Source organism: Callorhinchus milii, unplaced genomic scaffold (assembly GCF_018977255.1).
Source record: "Callorhinchus milii isolate IMCB2004 unplaced genomic scaffold, IMCB_Cmil_1.0 Scaffold1, whole genome shotgun sequence".
NCBI lineage: Eukaryota > Metazoa > Chordata > Chondrichthyes > Chimaeriformes > Callorhinchidae > Callorhinchus > Callorhinchus milii.
Window position 1 is genome coordinate 22,605,591 of NW_024704742.1, and position 23,971 is coordinate 22,629,561.

A 23,971-nucleotide genomic window follows, 5' to 3' on the forward strand; every position below is an offset into this window, starting at 1 on the left:
TTTCAGATGCTCCTGTATTTACAGGTGTGCTGAGAATTAGAAGTGTCTGCTTTTTTTTCATGGTAGTTAAAAATAAAACTTAACAACGCATTTATATAGCGCCTTTCCCTCATAGCGGTAATGTCACCATCACAACATTTTTATAGAAATACTAGTTTGCACCCTATCTCATGCTAAATGCCATGACGCCCTCATCCATGCTTGTCACCTCCCACATTGATTTCTCAAATGAACTCCTTCCTGGTCTCCCCACTACCACCATCCACAAGGTTTAACTAATACAAAACTGTATGCGTACCACCCCCATTCTCACCAGGCTCCGTCTCCAAATGGACTGGCTTCAGGATCTTAACAATCATACAAATCCCTTGATGCCTTTGGCACCCCTACCCCCATCTTTCTGACCTGTCCCCACACCAGTATTGTTGGCTGTCCCTTCAGCCTCTACATCTCTAATCTCTGGAACTCTACCTCAATTCCTCTGCCTCCTTTAAATCTCACCTGAAAAATGTATCCTATAACTGTATTTGTCACCTCTCTTTTTCAGCATCCAACTCCACCACTGTGCAGTGCTCTGATATTATCCTCTGCAAAGGCTGTTATGTAAATTGGATCCTAATCTTGGAGTTCAGATTTTTTTATCAATTACTAAACTCTGAATTGTTGCATCTGTGTGGCACATAGCATTTTAAAACAAGCCCAAAAGTTAAATGTAGTTACTTTAGTACATAACCTGTACCAATCATGTGAATCCATTCAATCACATTCAATGGGGGAGTTTTAATGTTTGGTAAAAGTAGGATGAATACTTTCTTGATGTTAGTGGATGAATTATGTACCTATAAATAGCACATGCATCCAGCTGCACTCTAAATTCAGTACTAAAGCCATGAGAGAACAGTAACTATTTCTGCAAGAGTCACCATTTACTAATATCATGGATAATTTGATTGGTGGATTAATGGATATCAAATTACCATTTGCTCTCAATTGTACAAATATCAACTCATCAATTGTGAAATGAATTTCAATTAAAGGTGGATTGCAGTTGTTACTCCACCACCCTTTGATAAGTTAATTTTGCACAGATCGGATATATTTCCTGGTAGCTGGGTGGTATACAATATTTCTCCATTACACATTAAATGAAGCCCTTCGGAGTGTGTTATCCAACGCTTGCTCTCATTTTCACTAATCTTTCTCATTTCCAAGAAATTTCACATCAACATTTGACTAAGAGTGGTGGTAATCTGCAAATACCATTGCGCTGAGCAGAAACATATATACCTTGTCTGACATTGACTTGTAACCAATGGAAGGGAACCCACCTTTTGTGATCTATTTACATTTAGGTCACTTCAATTTTTAAAATTCCCCAGATAAATATTAAAATGATCAGATTCAGAAGTACATCTACCAGAAAACATGACTGCAGAAACATTCGAAAATTAAGATATTTATTGACATTTTCAATCACATTTATAGCCTACCATTCATATTAAAATTACTTCTGGCAGTTTTTACAAGTATAAATAAAATGAATAAAAGTTCCACACTGCAAGTGGGTGAAAAAACTGATCAAAGAACTAGCATTTTCTTATATTCACCAATTATTTCACATAGTGACAATTGTAACTACAACTAGAATCAATACATATTTAACAAATGGCCACAAAATGTTCTGCATACAAAAACTGTTTACCATAACAATGTAATTACATGTTAATGTTTTGGGTGAAACAATGATCTGGAACATTTTATTAATGAAACAAAAATGCCATAACCATCTAACAGGAAACTCCTCATACATCCAAAAGATTTTTCCATTTTGGCATAAATGCAAAAATGAGAAAATTATCAAACCATGTATCCATTGGAAATTAAGGACAGATAGGTGTAAACTAAGCTGAGATGACTTCTGTACAAGCCCCCAAAATTAAACACTTGAGTTACCCAAAATATCAAGAACCCACACATACTGACAGTACCATTATGGTAGGACCATATTCACAGCTTACTTACAACACCGATACATCCTAATAGAAAAATTATCAAATCGAGGCAAGAACATTACCATCGACTACAGTATATTGATTTCTCCATCATCCTCCACTGGAGGACCTAATAAGAGAAAGACTATTGTAGTGGAATGGGAATTAGCACCATAATAGTAACTTTCAATCCGCAAAGAAAAACCTGCAGGATTCACTATGTAATTCATTAAAGAGAACAAATCAATCTTCAAGTTTGGCGACTGAGGTCACACACCCTTCTAGAGAGATACATTTATACTAATAAAGACAAAATGTCTTGTCAGGAATCCTCCCCAACCAGACCTCCCACTGAGTCCTCCCAAGAGGAGTCCTCCCAACAGGATATGTGTGCAAATATGTGAACAAGGGATGCTAACAAGTTCAATAGCACATTTTCTTAATCTTAAGGATTAAGATGTCTAAGAAGCGAAGATCAAGCCTTTCAAGGACAAATGAAAATGCCAGATGAGAGAAGACTGATTAAATGAAATTGGTTCCACGCGTAGCTCCAACAGGTACAGCTAGTAATACGTATGTGAAACTGTTAGATTCTCTTAAGCATGATAATGGGTTTCCGCAGCTGTCAGACACAAACCTGTTTTACTCACACATTAAAATAAAACAATTAGGATTTAAAAATCCAGTGGTTTTGTAAGAATGCCCTTCAATGGGGCAATGCAAATCCAAATAGTTTCATCTATAGAACTTCAAGAACACATATATCGAGTTCCTTTCAATGTTTTACTAGTGTTAATGAATGTTGGGTAACAAGGCATTACGTACATTCTGTAAGTCTCACAAGTGGCAATCAAATTTTCCTGATTTATCTTAACCAATGCAAAATTCTAATTTTCCATCAGCTGGTGGCCTTTTGCTAAATTAAACATCTTGCTGCTTGCTCAAGGTGTTTTTTTTTGCAGTTTAGTTTGTTCACCTCTCACTAATCCCTGGGATTGCCATTTTATAGTGACTGCTTGTAGGGGAAGAATCTCTTTGCAACTGCTAATCTTTCATGCGGTAATAGTTTATCTTTCAGTTGTCTAACCTGTCAATCCATGGATACAGTGCTATCATTTTCTGCTTCAAAGTACATTGGATATACATTTGTTGCTCTTTCTTTAATTCATTTCATAATACAGCTAAGTATGATTTAATGTTATTGTGATATTACTCTTGTGATAGTGAATTTTCAGTAAAAGCTCATCTCCCATTTTAACTTGCAGGGGAATATCCAGAACAAAAGCAGCTTGCTTCCAATGAGAAGTATCACTCCATGTACTCAGGCTGGTATCTGTGTCCAGGTGAATTTCATACCAAAATGGGACTGCAGTTATCTTCCCCGAAGAACAGATTTGAACCTATGGAACATAGAAATTACAGAATTGGTGAAAATACAGTACATCCAGAAACATGTGGGGTGAGGGAATACAAGTTTAATCAAATAGAACTCAAACTAAGTAAAATAATTTTAAAAAAACAAATGAGGACTGCAAGCCACAAAGTTGCAAAGCCTTTTACACCTGAAAATGAATTCAAACTGAACTCAAATTAAAATAATTGGGAAAAGTTCACAATTTTTTTACATTATTTTGCTTAGTGGCTCCATGTACCTCAAGAATCTGAGGCAGAATAAGTGTGTTTTGTGTTAAAATAATCGATGTGCATGTGTAGCCTGCATAACATTCTGAAGTGACTGACAAGGCAGATCACATTCTCATGTGAACTACTTTTGTCGAGTTCACAAGGTTTCCAGATAGTATTTCCTGAAAGTAAGAGGATGTTTCCCCACTATAACCCTGATGTGAATTGACAAATGTACAGAAATACTGTTAATTTAAAATAAATAAACTAACTTTTATATAGCAATAAAAGTTACCGATTTTCACTATGGCAATTGCTCACATTTATGCAAACAGAATCATAACATGTGGTTGATCATAAAAAAGGAGTCAAAACTTGTCACTGAAAGTTACTTTTAAGAACTTCAACTGGTATTCTTTAATCTTTTAATTTAATTAAATTCTTTAATGAAACTGCTATTTTCAATCCACGACCGTGCGTGGGACACTGCTGTGCGCAATTGGCTGCCGCGTTTCGCCCACAAATATACGGTCAATTCACTTTACAGTATATTCTGTGAAGTGCTTTGAGACGTCTAGAAGACGTGAAAAGCGCTATATCAAATGCAAGGATTATTATTAATATTATTCTACCTTGATTTCACTGCTCATATCATCAGTAAAGAGGTTCATTAGATCCAGCTTCAATAGCTCCACTGGCTCACTCAAACGGGCATAAGGCAATGTAGATAAATCTAGGAAGACATGGACAGGTACCTGGGAAGCAAACATTCATAATCTTTAGATTAAAACAAATAATGACATTTACAGAAACTAAGTTTCACAAAAGCATTTACAAAATTAGTTTTGAATAAGTAGAAACATTTCCATTATATATAAAAATATAGAAAAACCTTGAATTGGTTGATGAAAGGTGCAATATTGAATCCTAATGTGGGTTCTTTTCCTTGGACAGCACTCTCTTGCAGTAAGGTCTCAGAATCCACTAGCATCCCATATACTGTTATACTCTGAGGAAACAGCCTACCCTCAGGATAAAGCAAACGTCTATGGAAAAAAGGACTTGACTCAATATCTTTATGTGGGAAACATAAGAGCTCATGGTACATAAATACAAAATATAGTCAATTATATAACAATATATAATAGTCAATTATAATATAGTCAATTTAATTTATAGTATATGCTGTGGAGCGTTTGCGATATCTCAACAATGTGATAATGCTCTTGTTATAAAGACCTGAATGCCTTTAGCCTTTCTGCTCCTGTGAACTATAATAAAAATAATAATAATGCTTGCATTTGATGTAACTCCTTATCACGTCTTTGAGACGTCTCAAAGAGCTTCACAGGATATACTGTAAAGTGAATTGACTGAATATTTTGTGGGCGAAACGCAGCAGCCAATTGTGCCCACAAACAGTCGTGGATTAAGTGACCAAATTATTATTTTTTTGAAGGAATTATTACCCCCAGAAAAGCAATCCACCAATCGACTGACAACCCACACTTGGTCAACAAAGCAGGGAATGTTCCAAGAAGGCTCCAACTACTGCTGAACATGCAAGCTCAGGTCCAAACCCAATTTACCAGAGCGGCCCTTTAACACAACTAAGGAAGCTGCATTTATTTTCTATTGCTTGCTTGTCTGATTGAGCACAAAATGTTATGTGGAAACGTCTTAAGCACTATATTGTTAGGATCTTGACAGTGTCAACCCCTGTTCACATCCTTTAGAGATTATAATTCTTTTCACAAACAAGTCAACTATTTCAGCATGAACAGGTTTTTCAAAGTTAGTCGATAATTGGATTAAGTTGTGAGAATTTTGCTTGAATGTAAAGATTTATAGATATCTACTTATTCCACTGATGGCCTAGTGGATAAAGGGAATGCACTTCTTCCAGCTCTCAAGTGGTTGAGCAGTTTCAGCAGTTTCAGTGCCTAGGTTGATTCACCTTCAAAGTCTTGTGACCAGAAACCATATTTGTAATTTTTACCAAGTGTTGCAGTTCAGCGAGATATTTTATACAATCTGAACAAAAGGTGGCATACCTAGCTAGAGCTGCTTTTTCCATTAGCCCCTGTCGGACCAGTCCACACATCTCAACAGCATCAAGAATAATAACACTCCACAGCTTGTCTGATTGAGGCTTTTGTAGTATTGCAGAATCATCCTGCAGATGGTTGTGCCAAAACTCCAACACGTCTTTTGAAATGTCATTTGTTTCTGCTAAAGTACTCAATGCAGCTTGTTGCTGTGCTTTTTCTATGGAACTAAAAACTTTAACTGGACCCAATTTGGCAGCAATTAAAGGCAAAATGGAGAAACCCTCAGATACATCTAACACATACAGCCTGTCAGAAGGCACATCTAAAGAACTCAGGCTGTTCATGTTTTCGCTATTCAGGTTTGAACTGCTATCATCCATGGTTTGGGAAGAACAGGTTCCATTTTCGTCTGACATTAAAGACAGTGCCCTGCTCAAGGCATATTTGAAATGGTCATTATATTGTGTATTATTGAGTCTAGCTATTTCTGAAGATTCAAGCATACAGTGTTGAAGGGCCATTCCTGGTTCATTTGTAGTCTGGAGACTGGCCAATGCGTTGCAAAGTTCAGTCTCACTTGCAAGGTCATTGCATTTCTGATCGCTCATGCTATTCATCTCAATTTCCATTTTGTCCTCAGAGCTAACTACAGCAACACTGTTAAAAATCAGGTACGAGTCCTTGCAGGAAACATCAACTACAAGAGTGTCACCAGGCTTTACAGTTCGGCCTGAAAGAGAGAAACAAAAATAAACAGGTAAGCTCAAGGTAAAATTAAATTTTAAAAAATTGGGAATCATTTCTCAAAAAATGTTTTCAGTGTTTATATAACGGGTAGGAATGAGCGAGCAAATAAATAGACAGACATAACTGAGTTTAGATGATTCCATAAATAATAAGAATCTAAATTAATTTAGGAAGTCATCTAAATCCAAATAAAGTAAAACTTTCATTTTGATATACACACAGATCTATAAAGACAGGCATTAAAAAAATTAAATAAAAACATTTAAAAAATGGAAGTGAAATCACAAAGACTGACGCTAGACTAATAGTCACATCAATTACCAAAAGAGAAATTTGTTTGCAAAGTTGTCTATTTAGGCATTCTATAGTTTTCAAACCACTTTCTGACCCTTTCATCACCATATCAGACACAAGAATCAAACCCGCTAGTCAGTTCTCATTCTGCTGACCCAAAGTAATTTCACTTACTGAGCCCTTCATGTACAGGATACACAGCCTGTTCCCAACATGTCTCTTCACTGGGACCAGTGGAGAGACTTATTTCATCATCAAGTTGCAGAACAAACCAAGCTACAACTGCATCCAGCACACCCTCCTTGACTATTGGCAGACTCAGTTGATAAGAATCCCTAGTAGTGAGCCCTTCCAATTCCTATGGCAATACAGAAACAAGACAGTTAAAAACATTTGTAGAGTTAATATTATTATAATGTATACACAATAATTACAAATTAATCTGTAACTGGTTATATCTCTGAGCCAGCTAGTTTCAAAGCAAATAGTTAACTCACGACAAAGTCAAACTCATAGTACTATCTAATGTAGAAGTAATTACAGGACAGAAAGCAAATACTGTGAATATAAAGTCTTAAAATGGGACTAATGTTGGCTGTGTATTAATATGTTAATTAATAAAATAATAAAAATTCTTACATTTGGTACAGTGCCTTTTACTTCAGGAAGCCATCTCAAAGCACTTCATAGGATATAGTGTACTGTAAAGTGCAGATACTGTGTGCTTTGTGGGCGAATATGGCAGCCAATTTGGCCACAGCTATCTCCCACAAACAGCCATGGAGTGAATGACCAATTTTATTTGGGCAATTGCTCACTGTCCCTTCTCATTTCGAATAGTGTCATGAGCTTTCATTTCTACCTGAACAGACAGACGGGACTCAGTTTAGCATCTCTTCCGAAAGATGGCATCTCCAACAATGCAGCACACTGCATTGGAGTGTCAGCCTATGCTACATGAGTTAAAAGTGCTGACATGGGACAAGAACCCACAACCTTCTGAATCCAGGCAAGAGTGCCATCAACTGAGCTAGGCTGACACCATGAACACAACAGTCTTTTCCAGTCCTATGCTCTTAACTACAAATGCACAATGGTCCTCAAAAGCAAAAAATTGCATTTATATAGTATCCCTCATGCAGAGTAGCATTCCAGAGCGCTAATAATGGAAGCACTTGCTTAATTATAATGGAACCTAGAGTGTCCATGTGCAGACACTAAAACCCAGTTGACATGACTGAAGCAGGATTACTAAATTCACCTCACGTTTGCTTCCATCTTAGAAGGCATCAGACAAGATTCAAACTTGTGATTTGCTTTTATGTACCCCCTTCAGTAGTATGTGAATGAGAGTCGTTTTCAAACCTGTGGATTATTGAAGTCAATGGTCATGGCCTGGAAGTTGTCAGTCAGTGGTGTATATCCACCAGGAATACGACTCATTCTCTCAGTCGTGTAAGGTTCAGCAGCATCAATGCCATCAGGGCGATTGCCAATTGGACTGTACCATTTCACTGTTCCATTCAAACACAACCCACCAATGTCACTAAAGCAAACTCTGCCGAACAGAACAATGGGATAAAAGAGATTTTCATTAACTTCTCAAAAAGCATAAAGAGCATTCAACTATGCACACAAAGTTTCAAAATCTCCCTAATCATTTAAAGTTCTGTGGTTGTACTCCTGCACTGTCATATTTAATAAAACACAACAAATTATTCCAAAATGGGGTGATTTAATATTTTGGATTGCAAGCAGTATCTTTACCTACTCAGTGAACCATAGAAAATGGATGGACATCTGGATATATGGAAACCATCTAACTCATCTCTTGGGAAAGCTAATTATTTTACTTTTTGTCATTTCTAAAGAATAAAAATAACAATTTATATATTTTAAAAGAGTGAAAAGGAGATTGATGGCTCAGTGGGTTAAGCACTATTCTATAATCTTTGAGACTTGAGGCCTGAAATCGACTTAGTCTTAGTTTGGAAGAACATTTTATCTTGCAATTTGAGATTGCATAGAAATGAATAAAAATGCTGAAATTCAGCCATAATTTGGGATTCCGAATTTTTTTAAACTGGAAAATGGCTTTGCCATTTAACATAATTTAAGAATTTTCCACAATTTTGTGTGTTCTTAAATTTTAAGACAAAATGACCTCACAGCCAAAGTTGTGGGTGAACTTTCAGGGCTCCGTACTCAAATCCAGGTGAGCATGATGGCAGTAAGACAATGGCTGTAAAAATCAGTCTTATTTCCATTCCTAATGGATGCAGTTCACGGCCTAAAACTGCTGATCAGTCAGTTTTTAGGTTTGCGCTCGTAAACGCCATATGGCTGTGACTGATGTGGAAAACAAGAGATTGTACACTATTCAAACAACAACAAAATTACATTTGTATAACACCTTTCACGTCGGGAGGACGTACCAACGCGCTGGACAGTCAGTGTTCAGATCCGAGCTGGGGGTCGGGATTGGGGAGGGTGGAGGGCGGGGGTGGAAGCAGGATGATCGAAAGCACGATCGAAGAGGAGGGGCTTGAGATGGGTCTTGAAGGAAGCAAGGGAAGGGGCGAGGCGGAGGAACTGCGGGATGGAGTTCCAGAGGGTGGGGGCAGAATGGCAGAAGGCCCGCCGGCCAATAGTGGGGCGAGCGAGGCGGGGGACGTGAAGCAGGCCTGAGCCCACTGAGCAGAGGGAGCGGGCAGGATGGTAGGGGGTTAGGAGGTCGCAGAGGTAGGGGGGAGCAAAGCCATGGATGGCTTTGAAGATGAGGACTAGGATCTTGAACTAGAATCTGTGTGATGGGAAGCCAGTGGAGTCGGGCGAGGATGGGAGTGAAAGGATCACGGAACCTGGTACTGGAGAAGGCAAAGGCTGCAGAGTTCTGAAGACTTGGGGAGGCCAACAAGCAAGGAGTTTGCATAGTCAAGCCTCAATATTATGAATGGGTGTATGTGCCTCGATATTATGATGAACAGATGGTGATCTTTTTAGGATGGGATTAAGAGACATTTTGGGGGCAAAATACATAGAGCCACTTAATCCATTCTCCAAAATTGATATCCCTTAATATATTTAATAAAACAACCCACCAAGAAGAAACAGATTGCAATAATATTGTCTGGATCATTTATGTTTTGGATCCAAACCCTAGGCTTGTACATAGATATACCACCCAGAAACTAACCTGTGGTGTCTGCGAATCTGTTGACACTCCACCGCCACTGCGAATATAACAGCACACGAAGGAATGACTCGGCCAAATCTTTCAACAGGAGCACCCTCTATTGATATCTATGAAACAATAATTTAATATTTCAAGAGAAAATAAAACTAATCAAAACATAAATCCCAGGTATCTTACACAGATGCATATAGGTTTGAATATTGCTTCATGCTCGAGACAATGCAACGTTCTGCTTTGGTGGTGGGGAGAGGGATAAACTATGAAAGAGTCCCCTCTTGTTTAATTCGACTATGCTTTCTATCGGTCGATTGTCGATTGTTACTGCCTTTTGCTACAGAATTTGTGTAGAGCACCAGCTTTGTGGGGGGTGGAGATAAAGACAGAGATGGGAAAAAAGTTAAATAAAATAAACTTCCAAATTAATAATTACTTAAAAGTGAAGGATTTCTCCATAATTAATAATCTTACAGTAAAACACTCCATACTTCATACTGTTAAATAAAGCTGGAAGTAGAATATTTTGGGTTGATTAACAGGGCCTTTGGAGACTGTAAGAGTCTGATCAAGACAGACTGCAGTGCTCTGAGCAATGAGAGATATGATAGAACACACCCAGATACATGCCATGTCCTGTCAGACATTTTCTAAAGACAAACGATTACTATACGAGAATTTGGAGCAGCTATGACAATATTTTGATAAATTCAGCATTGCAAAAATTCAGTGTTTTGAAATCCATTAAACTTTAGTAGGCCAAATCCATCGCTGCTGGAAATATTTCCTATTGATTATATAGAGAATTAATAACCCAAAATAATGAAAACAAAATCTCAAGACAAACACAATAATGTTCCAGTCATTCATTGAAACAATCCTGAACTTCAGACTCATGCAAAGACTTCAGACTCAACCATCAACTAAAACTCAGTTAACATGGTTAAAACCCTAGCATGCTTCCTATACAATGAGCAATAAAGCCCTTCCTTAAGCAAAAGCTTTCTAAATTACATTTATAGCTTCACCACCCAGTCCACTTCATTAATCTGAATTGGCTGTTAAATGAGACAATACAATGTGCTGGAGGTCCTAAGTGTGCTGATTCACAAATTATCTCTGGGATTTCCATGTGTAGGTAGCACAAATGCAAGGATTATTATTATTATTCATGGAAATCTCAGCTTGGTTTGGATACTTTAAGCATGGTGATGGGTTTCTGCGTGTATCAAACATTTGTTTGGCTGACCAAAAATTTTTTTACAAATTGAATCGACTCTGCTCTATTCAGTTCCCAGTTCAGCCATTTTGTAGGGAGGAACCCAAAAAAAACTTTATAATTAGGTAACTAAAGGAAACACGCACAAAATTGCAGAGTCTGAAATTACACTGGAGATTAATTGGATTTTTCATTATTATTTTGATAATTACTGAATTCAGCACAAGAGATCTTTGAATCTTTAAGGGATCCAAGTCACAGTAGAGCATAGTTTAGATGCTCGTTATAACTATCTAATGAAGTCCCATACCGAAACCTACAAAACTAGATTATTCCAAGTTATTTCTTTCCGTGTGAATTGGAAAATTGGGGAAACTGGAAGCATAAAACAAGAGGCAAAAGTAAAAAGCTTAAAATGAACAAGCAATGTTCAGTACACAATATAAAGCTAACACTTAGCACCATCTGCTGGCACAACTCTGTCAAAGTTCAGTGCATTACCAAAATTGAAAAATAATGGACTTCAACTTCCTTTATGCTATGAGTTTTGTGCAGATGTAAAACTTTACAGTCAGTGTCCACACAGCCATGTTCCAAGACAGTCATGAAGTGAATGACCTTTTTTTTAAACTGGGCTAGAGTACGGGAACAAACTTCTTTCTCTTTTTGAACAGTGACATGAACTGACTGACTGAAGGATCAAAGCAGTTCAGGTGTACATATCACTATTTGTATAAAACACTTACCTGTGGTGGTAACAGAAGATATTTCCATGCGTGTATCAAACTCTCCACAATACCTTCACCAAACAACCCAGCATCCACAGTTTCTGTAACAACTAGTGATACCCTGAGGGAAGAATAAATATTTTTTAGGGATAGGAAAGGGATCTTTAAAGTGTTGCTATTAACTCAGTACATCTTAATGTAGTTAGCATATTCTACGATAGAAAAAATATTCTGTAATCTATGAATTTAGATTAAATATTGAAGCAGTATTGCACTGCATATGCTCCATAGCCATTAAGCTTTACATGAAAATTGACTGCTGATCATCAAGAGTACGGGATTTGTGCAAGGTGCTGTCATTCTAATGATACTTTAAATCAACATGCCATCATTCAAAAAAAAAAGATTTTTCCCATTATAGCCAATAATTCTTCAGATAAACTGGTCATTCACCTCATGTCATTTATGGGTCTTCAATGGCATAAATATTGCTGTGCTTGCTTACAAAACCTCTCACTGTATTTGATAATGAATATTTGTGGTGTTGAGATGCTAAGGTGCAGCCAAAACAGAAAGTTTTTTTTCTAACAAGAAACAGAGAAAGTTTACAACACTTCTGTTTGAATTTGGGGGCAAGGCCAAATTAAATTTCTCAGTTGTAGCTTTTGGTCAAAATGTGAAATTTCAAATCTAAAGCTATACACTGAAAAGACAAAAATCTGTACTATTCATCATTAAAATATTACCCAGCAGAAGCAGCTTAACGTTGGACATACCTGCTGGAGAGATCTTTAGGTATTTCCATATCTAATGATTTCATATGCAGGACCTGGATTTCTCCTGCCATTTTGTTTGCAGTTACTACCTCACAAGCAATTTCATACATGGTCTTGGATAGCTCACAAGCATAGACATGGGAAGCTCCAGCTTTTCTTGCAAACATACTGAAAGAAAAAAAATCAAAGGTGAGATGCAAGGAAAACATGTGAAAATGACTTCTTGAATTTCATGTGTTCATGTACAAATACATGTCTTAGTTTCTAGGTGTACATTAATACCATAACCTCTCCAGTTTAAATTTTGTCTTGACAATTCATTAAATCTCACCCATCGGACGAAAATGCACAGGTAGATTTGCATTTCATTCATTTCACTCTGGCTTTGGCAAAATTCTTAAACAACAGCTTGCTTTTACAAAGTGTCCTTCATGTAGGATAATGTCAGGAGTGCTTCACAGTAATGGACCTATTCAATTATGAAACACAACTACAATTCAGATTATTTGTAAAAGCCTCATTATTATTCACCAACAAATAAAGAAAAAATGGAATTCTATTTAATGCAATTACTAGAATCGCATTGAATGTCGTGACTATCAATATTTGTATTTACAGACATAATCCTCTCCTTTATTCTTAAGGAGTGGTCAAAATCATAACTAGACCACTGCAAATTGTGTTAAACCACCAGCAAAAGAAGTTGCTGCACATTCTCAATGTGACTGTCTGCTACCTGACCAGCAGCTCGATTCAAAACAAACTGGTGAATCTGTACCATTCTAAACCTCAGTCTAGAAATGGCGTTCTTGATTCTCTTAATATCCAACCGTCACATACATCTCTGACATTTCCAGAGCTTTCAACAAATTCAGTATCAAATCTTAGTCTCACTGTAGAACTGAAATCCTGTGGTGCAGTTAGTGAGTTGCCAAATTTAATATGTGAGGTTTTCAAAAAACACCAGAGGCCTAAAATGGTTCTGCAAGCTAAGACTTTCAGGCCTTGGGTCAGATTAAATGATGTCACCATCAAAGAAAAGAGTGGTTAACTCTGGATCTGAAAACCATGCAGTGATCATAACAAAGTAAGGAGTTTTATTCAGTAGAAAACAATGTAAGGAGTTTTATTCAGTAGAAAATAATTAGCTCTAGGCTCAGAAACCACATCCTAACTACAGTAGAGCAAACACGTGCTTACGGTCGCCGATAGAGCTATCAGATTAGACTTCATGGAAAAATTCTGCCACATTTGACAGACTACAATGACTACATTTGTGCCACACTATAGATATTTTTAAACACATTACAGAGAAATGCTTCATGACTATTTATAAACAAATGTCATTAAAATGGTGAGGATGGCCTAAACACAACATTCACTACATCACAGAGATGTGGTCAGAGTGTGAGTCCTCATGCTAACAAAGGCCAAACCAGCACAATGGCCACAATTGCTTCTTGAGCCAAAACTGTTCATGCAAGAAACATGAAGATTAGCAGCAGGTCATTTAATGTTCCACATCAATCTAGAATATCCAAATGAAAAATCAGCAACAAAACAAAGCCTTAAAGTTCTTCACCCCGAGAATTCAACCTTGTTTACTGGAGCTCTATGAGCAGAGATCAAACACTGAATTAACCATCAGGAAGGTTACTGGAGCTTGCAATCAGGCCACAAAAAAATATTGACTTCCCTATTAGGATCTAACTGCACGTTCTCTAGTCCTTTTGGGCACTTATCAACTACCCATCTCAGTTTTATGAAAAGACATCTCTAGTTGTTCCCCATTACGTCAAATGTCCAACAAAATAAATTAAATTTATATATATTTTAAATGTGATTATCACATGAACCTAATTCATCCCACAAAATGAGTTCCCAATCCCATTGGGAAGAGGAACCTAGTACAAGTGAAACACTTTCTCAATTAAAAAGTAACAGAAAAAGTCGCTATACCAAATATAAGTAATATTATTATTACTACAGAAATTTGAGGACATGCTAACCCAGGATTAGTAAACCAAGCCACTACAAGTGTTCTTCCTAGAAGAATTATGAGCGATGTTGGCAAACTTGTGTGCAGATTTTGCCCCGATTGAGCAAAGAGAATCTAAAATAACAGCACCACTCTTTTCATTTAAAAGGAAAACATGTTCTCTTCCCCTCCTCTAAGCTTAAAGTTGCGCAGTCTAACAGTAAAGTTTGTACATTCTAAAAATGGCTACAACAGAATACAATTACTTCAGGAAGGGCACACAATTCAAATTTGGGTGGAGCACATCAACCTGAAAATCTGGGTCTTAAGTTCACAATTCCGTACAACAATAATGTTAATTTGGCATCTATTAGTTTCTTAAAAGGGATATGTGCAACATGCAGGGTGGGAGACAAACGGTACTATTATAACTCATCCAGGTAAGGCTAAAAATGAGCTACAATCTTCATTTTAGTTATGTGGCAGAAATAATTTATTCAAACATCACTTGTCCCAATTGACGAGTTAACAGGGCCTCTCCAACCTGATCCAATTTATGATTATATACATTTATTGTGTATCATTTTCTGTGAATTAATATTGATGATATATCTCAACATTGGAAATAACATGTGAACTGTTATCTGGATTAACTACGTAGAGCAGGGTGGTTCAAGGTTTTGGATATTGAGGGCTGGATGCTCTATTCCACGGGCCGCAGAAGCAAAATTTTGGTGTTTCCCTTCCAGGAACATACATTTACGGGTTATGGAGGGAATGGATTGGCCAGATGAAAAGGAGGGAGGGGCAATTTCATCCGCTCCCCCTCTCCCATCCATTTCATCTGGCCCACCCGCTCCCTCCATTACCCATAAATGTTATGTTACCCAATGTCAGGGTAATCCAACTAGTGTCCTGAGGGTCAGATACGGGCTGCGTGCCGCCAGTTGGACTATCCTAACTCAGGATATCTAAACAGGGAATTTTCTGAATTGTTTGGACACAAGTAAGAGGTGCTCTGCTATATTTTGCCCTCCTAATGGATGCATCCTTTCTTTCATTGTCCACATCACAGAAAGAGCTACAGAACTGATGTTGCCAGGTGCTCTCCAGGAAATCAACCTGGCATCCAACCAAATTCCATTTATTCCGATCAACTATAAGGGGATAAGGGAATGGAATGAATGTGTACAGGTCTCCTTTCTTACCCAGTACGTAAGTGGCCCAACAAGGAGGCAATCCCCGCTGGATTTAGTAATGGGAAATGAATCAGAGCAGATAAGAAAAGTACAATAGGGGAACATCTAGGCAATAGCGATCATAACATATTAAGGTTTAAGATAATGATTGAGAAGGTCTTCAGTATGACAAAAGACCAGGGTAATAGATCGGAAAAAAGCTGATTTTGAGGGGATGAGAATGGAACTTGGGAAAATAAACTGGAAAACAATATTGGCAAACAAAGAGATAGAGCAGCAGTGGGAAACATTTAAAACAGTGATCCATAGAGTCCAGGAGAAATATATTCCACAAAAAAGTAAGTCAAAGCTAAATAATAATGAGATACCTGGATTAATAAAGACATAGGGGCAAAGTTGAGACTCAGGAAAGAGGCGTTCACTAAGTACCTAAACAACAAGGGAGAGCATGACAAAAAAGAATACGAAGAGGTCAGGAAAACAGTCAAACAAACAATTAGGAAGGCAAAGAGGAATTATGAAATTAAATTATCAAGGAATATAAAAGAAAATAGTAAAGTATTCTACAGGCATATAAATACAAAAGAAAAATCAAAATAGGAATAGGGCAACTAAAGGATGGACAAGATAAGCTCACAGGCCACAACAGCGAAATGGCACAAATATTAAATAATTACTTTGCCTCAGTATTCACCAGGGAAACGGATCAGGTGGATATGACAGTAGAAGAAGAGACCAAAAGTAATATGAATGCACTTAAAATACAAAGGGGAGATATAATCGAAAAACGAAACTCAAGAGAGGATAAAACCCCTGGTCCAGATGGATTGCATCCATGTATATTAAAAGAATCGAGGGAAGAGATAACGGAGGCACTATTATATATATAATAACGCATTAGGAAAGGCAGTAGTGCCGGAGGACTGGAGGATAGCTCCCCCATCCCGACCCCCAGCTCGCATCCGTAAGTCTGTCTGTCCAGCATCTTGAAATATCCTCCCGAGGTGAAAGGCACATTACAAATGTAATTTTGTTGTTTTTGTTGTGGAGTCAGGAGAAAACTAGCAGAATGGAATAGCAAGTTGGCTACAAAACAAAAAACAGAGAGTAGGGGTAAAGGGTAGCTATTCAGATTGGCAGTGGTGTTCCACAAGGATCGATATTGGGACCACTGTTGTTCCCAATATACATTAACGATTTGGACTTGGGAACCAGCAGTACAATTTCAATATTTGCAAATGACACCAAATTGGGGGGAGTAGTTAATATAGAGAAGGAAAGCAACAAATTACAGCAAGACATTAATAAACTTGCTGAATGGGCATTTAAATGGCAAATGCATTTCAATGTAGAAAAGTGTGAAGTGACACATTTTGGTAGAAAGAATAAGGAAGTCACATACATTCTGAAAAATAAAAACCTAAAGGGGGTAGAGGAGCAAAGTATCAAGGGGTACACATACACAATTCACTAAAAGTAGCAACACACGTTAATAAGGCCATAAAAAGGGCAAACCAGGCATTGGGGCGAAACGTAGCAGACAATTGCGACAGCAGTGTCCCATAAACAGTCGTGGATGGAAAATGACCAATTTATTATTTTTTTGTTTTTTGGAGGGATTATTAATTATTATATAATATATAATAGAAGGTTATGCTTGAAGGCTTAGATGAGCAAGGGCGGAAGGAGGCTCATGTGGAGCATTAACACTGGCATAGCCCAGTTGGACCGAATGGCCTGTTTATGTGCTGTATATTCTAATGTATGCTAATATATTCTGATGTAACTACTGCTTTGAGTTCTCTGACAATTTTCACGTAGCTAGTTTATGAAATACACAAACTTTCGAAATCATACAATAAAGCTTAAAAAGGCAAAGCCTTTCTGGAAACTGACACGTAGTTTTTACAAGAAATGGCTCCTAACGAGACTTTCTGGCTCCAGTAGCTCATTGTGTACACAATATGTCTCTGGCAACAAAGTAAAATGAAAACTGCATTTTGATAGGAGCATTTATATTTTCTTTCTTCAGTTTACTTCCTGTTAGTGGTTCTTTAAATAATTCCGATGGTAAAGCCATTTTAAAGGGAACTTGCAACAAAATAAACATCATAACACTGACTGGAAAAAAAACTAGTTTCTGGAGATGTTTCAGTTCAGTATTCGTTTATCATAGAAAGTAGGAAACTGAAACTTTTTAGCATTTGGCAAAATGTACTCTTAGAAAAACATACTAGATAAAAACCTTGGCCCAACATATGTCGTCAATCAGATGACATTTTTTATAACTTGAGCTCAATTTGGTATGTGGGACATTGATTATATTCAGTATCATTATCCTAGAATGTACATAATTAAATCTGCTGAATATTTTACAATTGATTACAACTCTAGGCTCACCTGGGCTCAGCTGCTACTCTGAACATGTTCTGTCTTTCAACAGGATCTAAAATACAGTTCTGTATTCACAACAGAATTCTTAAATATTTAATTCTCCAGGTAACCAGATACATGTCACACCAACTGTTGGGATCTTTGGTCTGCAGACCAAGAACCATATTGCATCTGAGCCACTGCAGCATGAAGCGCGTCCAATTACTCAGGAAATAAAAACACTTTGAGAATCTGCTTAACAATACTTTATTTTAGACCTCCAATGTTTTTAAAAAATATTCAGAACCAGTCAGCATGATTGTACTCAGTGGTAAGGTATTATAATAATAATCCTTGCATTTTGATATAGTGCCTTTCACGTCTTCTAGACGTCTCAAAGCGCTTCACAGAATATACTGTAAAGTGAATTGACTGTATATTTGTGGGCGAAACGTGGCAGCCAATTTAAGGTCAGATTGAAGATTCAATATCTTTGCTGAACTATGGTATGCAAAATAAATGGAAATTGTAGCATCTTTCTGCAGGATGGAGAAAAACATTGGGTGGGGGGAATCCCCTTAGCTTTTTGAAACCCAAAACACATTCCACCTTTCATCCCTTGTTTCAAGAATACTTTGGAAAGACCAGTGAAGTTTCCAAACTTTCACCTAACTTTCCCAGTTTGGACCCTAACCTGAAGCATGGCACACCTAATTGCTTGGCACTGACTTCTCACGCTAAAAAAAATCTGACTTCCTGATCATCAAATTGCTGCTAACAATCACTTCCTGCCAATGATTATGTGTATAGGAAGCTTCACTGATGTAATAATAATCCTTTCATTTGATATAGCGCTTTTCACGTCTTCTCGACGTCTCAAAGTGCTTCACAGAATAGACTGTAAAGTGAATTGACCTTATATTTGTGGGTGATGTATCAGATTCATAGAATATTACAGCACAGAAGGAGGCCATTCCTTTGCAAGAGCTACCCAGTCAGTCCCACTCACCCACTCTGTCCTCCGTAAATTTTTAGAAGTACCTCTCTAATTCCCTTTTGAAAGTTGTTATTGAATCTGTTTCCACTTTTCCGTCTGCTGCTCATTCACTCAAAAAATTATATTGCCTGCGACCTGAATATCCAGAAATCAGCATTTTTTTTTTAAGTGCTTCGTTGAACTACTGGATCCAGCTTCCATGAGGTTCCCTTATATTAATTTAGTCTAAGTCCCCTGCCTTTTCCCCCAAAGCCTTCTGTGTTACTCTTTTTTTAAGTATATGTCCTTTTTAAAGCTACAATATTATGGATTCTTTCGTCCTGGTTTTCATCAAATCACCAATTCCCAAAAAGCAAAAATGCATTTAACAATATTAATAAAGCCATCAGTATCGGTAAGTCAAGATTAATAAGCAACTAATGTTCTAGAAGATATTACGTTTATCTTCAGAAACACATGCTGTGCATTTTTACATCTGGCGAGACACCTCCACCAGCTTGCTTGCACCATCATAAGACGTCTTGAAGATGTGATAAGGCACTGTTTCAATGCAAGGATTATTATTATTATCCTCAGACTAAGCTTCTAATTCAATCACAAACAAAACATGTATGTAAATTCCACCCACCTGAGAATACCAGTGCCTGTTCCAATATCCAAAATAGAGCTGCAGCCAGATTGCACTGCTTTCTGGATCGCTCTCTCATAGGCAAAGTTCCTCTTTTTATCATTCAGCATTAAAAAATGCCAGCGTTCCACTAACCAGTTGGCAACACGATAAAAATTCTCCCTTGCTTCTGTATAATCAGGCTTGAGTTTGACGGCTTTGTGGAAATACCCAGCAGCTTCATCCCGGAACCCCATGCTGCTCAGAGAATGAAAAAATTAAATTTTTGACTTTGCAACTTTACAAAAAGTACATTTTCTAAATTACACTTGCTTTGTACACAAGTTAAGAAAATGATTATTCCAGTTATGCCTTGACTTTCTTGAAACAATAAAAGATGTAACTGGTTATGTTGTTCTCATTCAGAAGATTAATTTCAAGAATTTTGCTCCATCTGAATCTGCACCAAGAAGTGTCACTGGTGTGACTTCTGTATATGTAAATCTAACTAGAAACTATATTTAAAAATCATTGAGCTCCATAATTAAAGCTAGACAGGTTAACATTTTAACAAACTTCTGACTCATGAGTGCTATCAACTGAGCCAGCCTGTCACACCTATAGAAGGAAACAGATGTGTAAAAGTCCATTTATAATAAGGTTTAACAGACTTTAAAATGTCATTAAAATTCTTCTCACTAACCGAAATAAATGTTCTCCCATACTATTCCAGATCACCTCATTATCGGGGAAGAGTTCTAAAGCCTGTTCATAGCAGTCAAATATATCTTGGATCCGACTTAAGGAATCCAATTCTTCTGCCCATTTCAGAAGAGTAGTTTGGAAAGATTCCTACAATTTTAGAAATGGATAAGTAAAAATAAACAAGGTCAGATACGATACTAGAGATTAGGCCACACACCAGAACAAAACGATGGTCCTATTTTTGACCATGGACTAAACTGAAACAGACTAGACAAGCATATTAGATTCATAATATAAGATCCATCCCTATGTCATTGGCATACCTTAAAACATACATTTCATCACTGTATTTAAAGTACAACAAAAATTAAAAAAGTTGGGCTTTAAAATATTGCAAACAATTCTTTGAGTTGTTTGATGGATAACAATCAAACCCTAGAACAAGTATAAATATTTATCATACTAATTGTTAAAACGTGACAAAATAGATTTGTAAGTGTGTATGCGTCTTACTTTCTGCCATCTTTTAAAGTTTAAAGTTTTAGTCATTTGACCATGTCCAGTGCTTTGGGACGTCCTCCCTACATGAAAGGTGCCATACAAATGTAATTTTGTATTGTATGTTTATGGTCACCTCCCACTTCTCCCTGACTCACCATCAAGTTTTGCCACTGTTAAGCGCTCCGTGACGCTATCTGATATGAAGGGCACTATAAAAATGCAACTTGTTGATGTTGTATTATTTGGCAGCAAAACAAACTTATAGCAAGAAGCATTGTACTACATTTTGTGTCTGCTCCAGATCTCTGATTCTATTCTTTAATCACTACAAAGGTGTTCTAAGGTCACTACGGTGTACAACATCAGAGCACAACTGTCATTACTTGACAGATTTATTATGAGCACTGACAAATGAGGTGGTGAATTTGCACAAATATCTCCCAGGCTTGTGACAGGCTCTACCTGGAGTCTTGTGATCCTGACGGTCACCCTTTTTAAATTCAAATTTCCACTGAAAATAAGATCCACTCTGAAAATAATATCACTTTGCATTAGATATTCATTGATGGACTGCACTAAAACTTGTACGCAGGGGGAGGAGTTAGTTTACACTAATGTTGCAGCAGCACCAAAGCTGAGGTTACTTACAGTCCATAGTGGAGGTTTGTCAATACTTTTGACACTTGTACAAATAACATGGGGGGGAAGGGAGTTGGTGCCTTTGACTGTGACCTCTCTTGTGAATTATGCATTTTCAAAAACAGGTATCCAGAATGGGAGCTCCAACGGGAGTTCCTACAGAGTGTAAACACTGACAGCTTCCACACAGAAGTTAGTTTAATGCCAAACACACAACTCAAGAGAACAGCTGAATTCCAAATTGCATCTCTAAAAAATATAGGGTCCACCAAAATACTAAATGTGCTTATTGCTCTTGCACTTAGTCACATCTCAGAACATGATCTACATGATAACTCTATGCAAAGTTGTATGCCTGCCAAGAGCTGTCAACAATGTCCCCCATATTATTGACAGCTCTTGGACAGGGGTACAATTTTGCAAAGGGTGGTGGGGGAGGTGTTGTAATTCCCATACTGACAGATATATTGCAAGCTTATTCAAACATATATGTAATCATGATTGTTTGTTTGTTTATTTATTTAAAAGTGGAGCAAACACAAACTGCAACAAGTTCCCACAAAAACAACAGTGACAGACCATCGCTCCTTAATGAGAGGCATTGAGCAAGTTTGAGAGGCACTGACAGGTCAACGTGACGCATTGCCAGGTGCAAGGCCCCAAGGATGCTACTGAGAGGACAAAAATGTGCGTGTGAATGGAGCATGGTGAGAGGAGGAGGCGATAGAGAGAGAGATGGAGAGAGAGGGAGGAAGATGGAGGGAGAGATAGAGAGATGGAGAGAGAGGGAGGAAGATGGAGGGAGAGATAGAGAGATGGAGAGAGAGGGAGGAAGATGGAGGGAGAGATAGAGAGATGGAGAGAGGGGGAGGAAGATGGAGGGATAGAGAGATGGAGAGAGAGGGAGGAAGATGGAGGGAGAGATAGAGAGATGGAGAGAGAGGGAGGAAGATGGAGGGAGAGATAGAGAGATGGAGAGAGGGGGAGGAAGATGGAGGGAGAGATAGAGAGATGGAGAGAGGGGGAGGAAGATGGAGGGTTAGAGAGATGGAGAGAGAGGGAGGAAGATGGAGGGATAGAGAGATGGAGAGAGAGGGACGAAGATGGAGGGATAGAGAGATGGAGAGAGAGGGAGGAAGATGGAGGGAGAGAGAGATGGAGAGAGAGGGAGGAAGATGGAGGGAGAGATAGAGCGATGGAGAGAGAGAGCCGGAGAGAAAGATTGAGAGATGGAAAGACGTGAAGAGAGAGGGGAGGGATAATGGCGGTGGTGTGGAGGGGTGGGGGGTGCTGTCTATGTTGTTGGAGGGGGGGCGGTCACTCACCCTGGCGATGTCCTTGAGCTCTGGGGCCAGGTTGAGGAACAGCAGGTAGTGGGCGAAGGCTGTGCCGAAATGGTGGCTCTCGGCGCACTCCTGTGCGCTCTGCAGGGAGCGGTACACCAGCCGAGCCCGGGCCCGCGGGCCACTGCGCCTCCGAGAGGACATCCCCTACACTGACACTGACACTAACACACACAGTGACACTAACACACACTGACACACACACAGACTGACACACAGTGACACTAACACATACACTGACACTAACACACACAGTGACACTAACACATACACTGACACTAACACACAGACTAACACACAGTGACACTAACACATACACTGACCCTAACACACAGACTGACACACAGTGACACTAACACACACTGACACTAACACACACACAGTGACACTGACACACACTGAGAGACACACACACACACCGACACTCACAATGGCCACTCAGCCCCACACACACACACACACACACACAGTGACACTGACACACACACTGAGACACACACACACCGACACTCACAATGGCCACTCAGCCCCACACACACACAGTGACACTGACACACACACTGAGACACACACACACCGACACTCACAATGGCCACTCAGCCCCACACACACACAGTGACACTGACACACACACACTGAGAGACACACACACACTGACACTCACAATGGCCACTCAGCCCCACACACACACAGTGACACTGACACACACTGAGAGACACACACACACCGACACACACAATGGCCACTCAGCCCCACACACACACACAGTGACACACACACACTGAGACACACACCGACACTCACAATGGCCACTCAGCCCCACACACACTGAGACACACACTGACACACACACACTGAGACACACACTGACACTCACAATGGCCACTCAGCCCCACACACACACACAATAAACCACCAGTTTAAATCAATGAATCAATAAACAGTGACGGGGGGGCACGGGCCGAGCTCCTCTCTCGGTTCAGTCCTCCTGACGCACCCTCTCCTCTGCC

The 23,971-nt window shown here is 38.6% G+C and overlaps 1 protein-coding gene across 1 annotated transcript; it reads right to left on the bottom strand.

Annotated features, from left to right (window-relative positions):
- Positions 1-2,443: 2,443 nt before the first annotated feature.
- prmt9 (protein arginine methyltransferase 9) lies at positions 2,444-23,160 on the bottom strand. The gene is made up of 12 exons (XM_007899154.2): positions 22,944-23,160; positions 20,477-20,625; positions 19,795-20,031; positions 12,620-12,787; positions 11,862-11,964; positions 9,903-10,009; positions 8,072-8,264; positions 6,881-7,064; positions 5,669-6,395; positions 4,507-4,660; positions 4,247-4,369; positions 2,444-3,391 (listed from the first exon to the last, which is right to left on the bottom strand). The coding sequence occupies exons 1-12, from the start codon at positions 23,103-23,105 to the stop codon at positions 3,173-3,175; spliced, it is 2,526 nt and encodes an 841-aa protein (XP_007897345.1). The 5' UTR covers positions 23,106-23,160; the 3' UTR covers positions 2,444-3,172.
- Positions 23,161-23,971: the final 811 nt, after the last annotated feature.

Excerpts from the sequence above, each read along its gene's own strand:
- prmt9 (XM_007899154.2), bottom strand. The coding sequence starts at position 23,105 with ATGTCCTCTCGGAGGCGCAGTGGCCCGCGGGCCCGGGCTCGGCTGGTG. Across the intron at positions 20,626-22,943 it reads AGCTCAAGGACATCGCCAGG|GAATCTTTCCAAACTACTCT; the intron begins GTGAGTGACCGC and ends CTAAAATTGTAG. Across the intron at positions 6,396-6,880 it reads TCCTGTACATGAAGGGCTCA|GCCGAACTGTAAAGCCTGGT; the intron begins GTAAGTGAAATT and ends TCTCTCTTTCAG.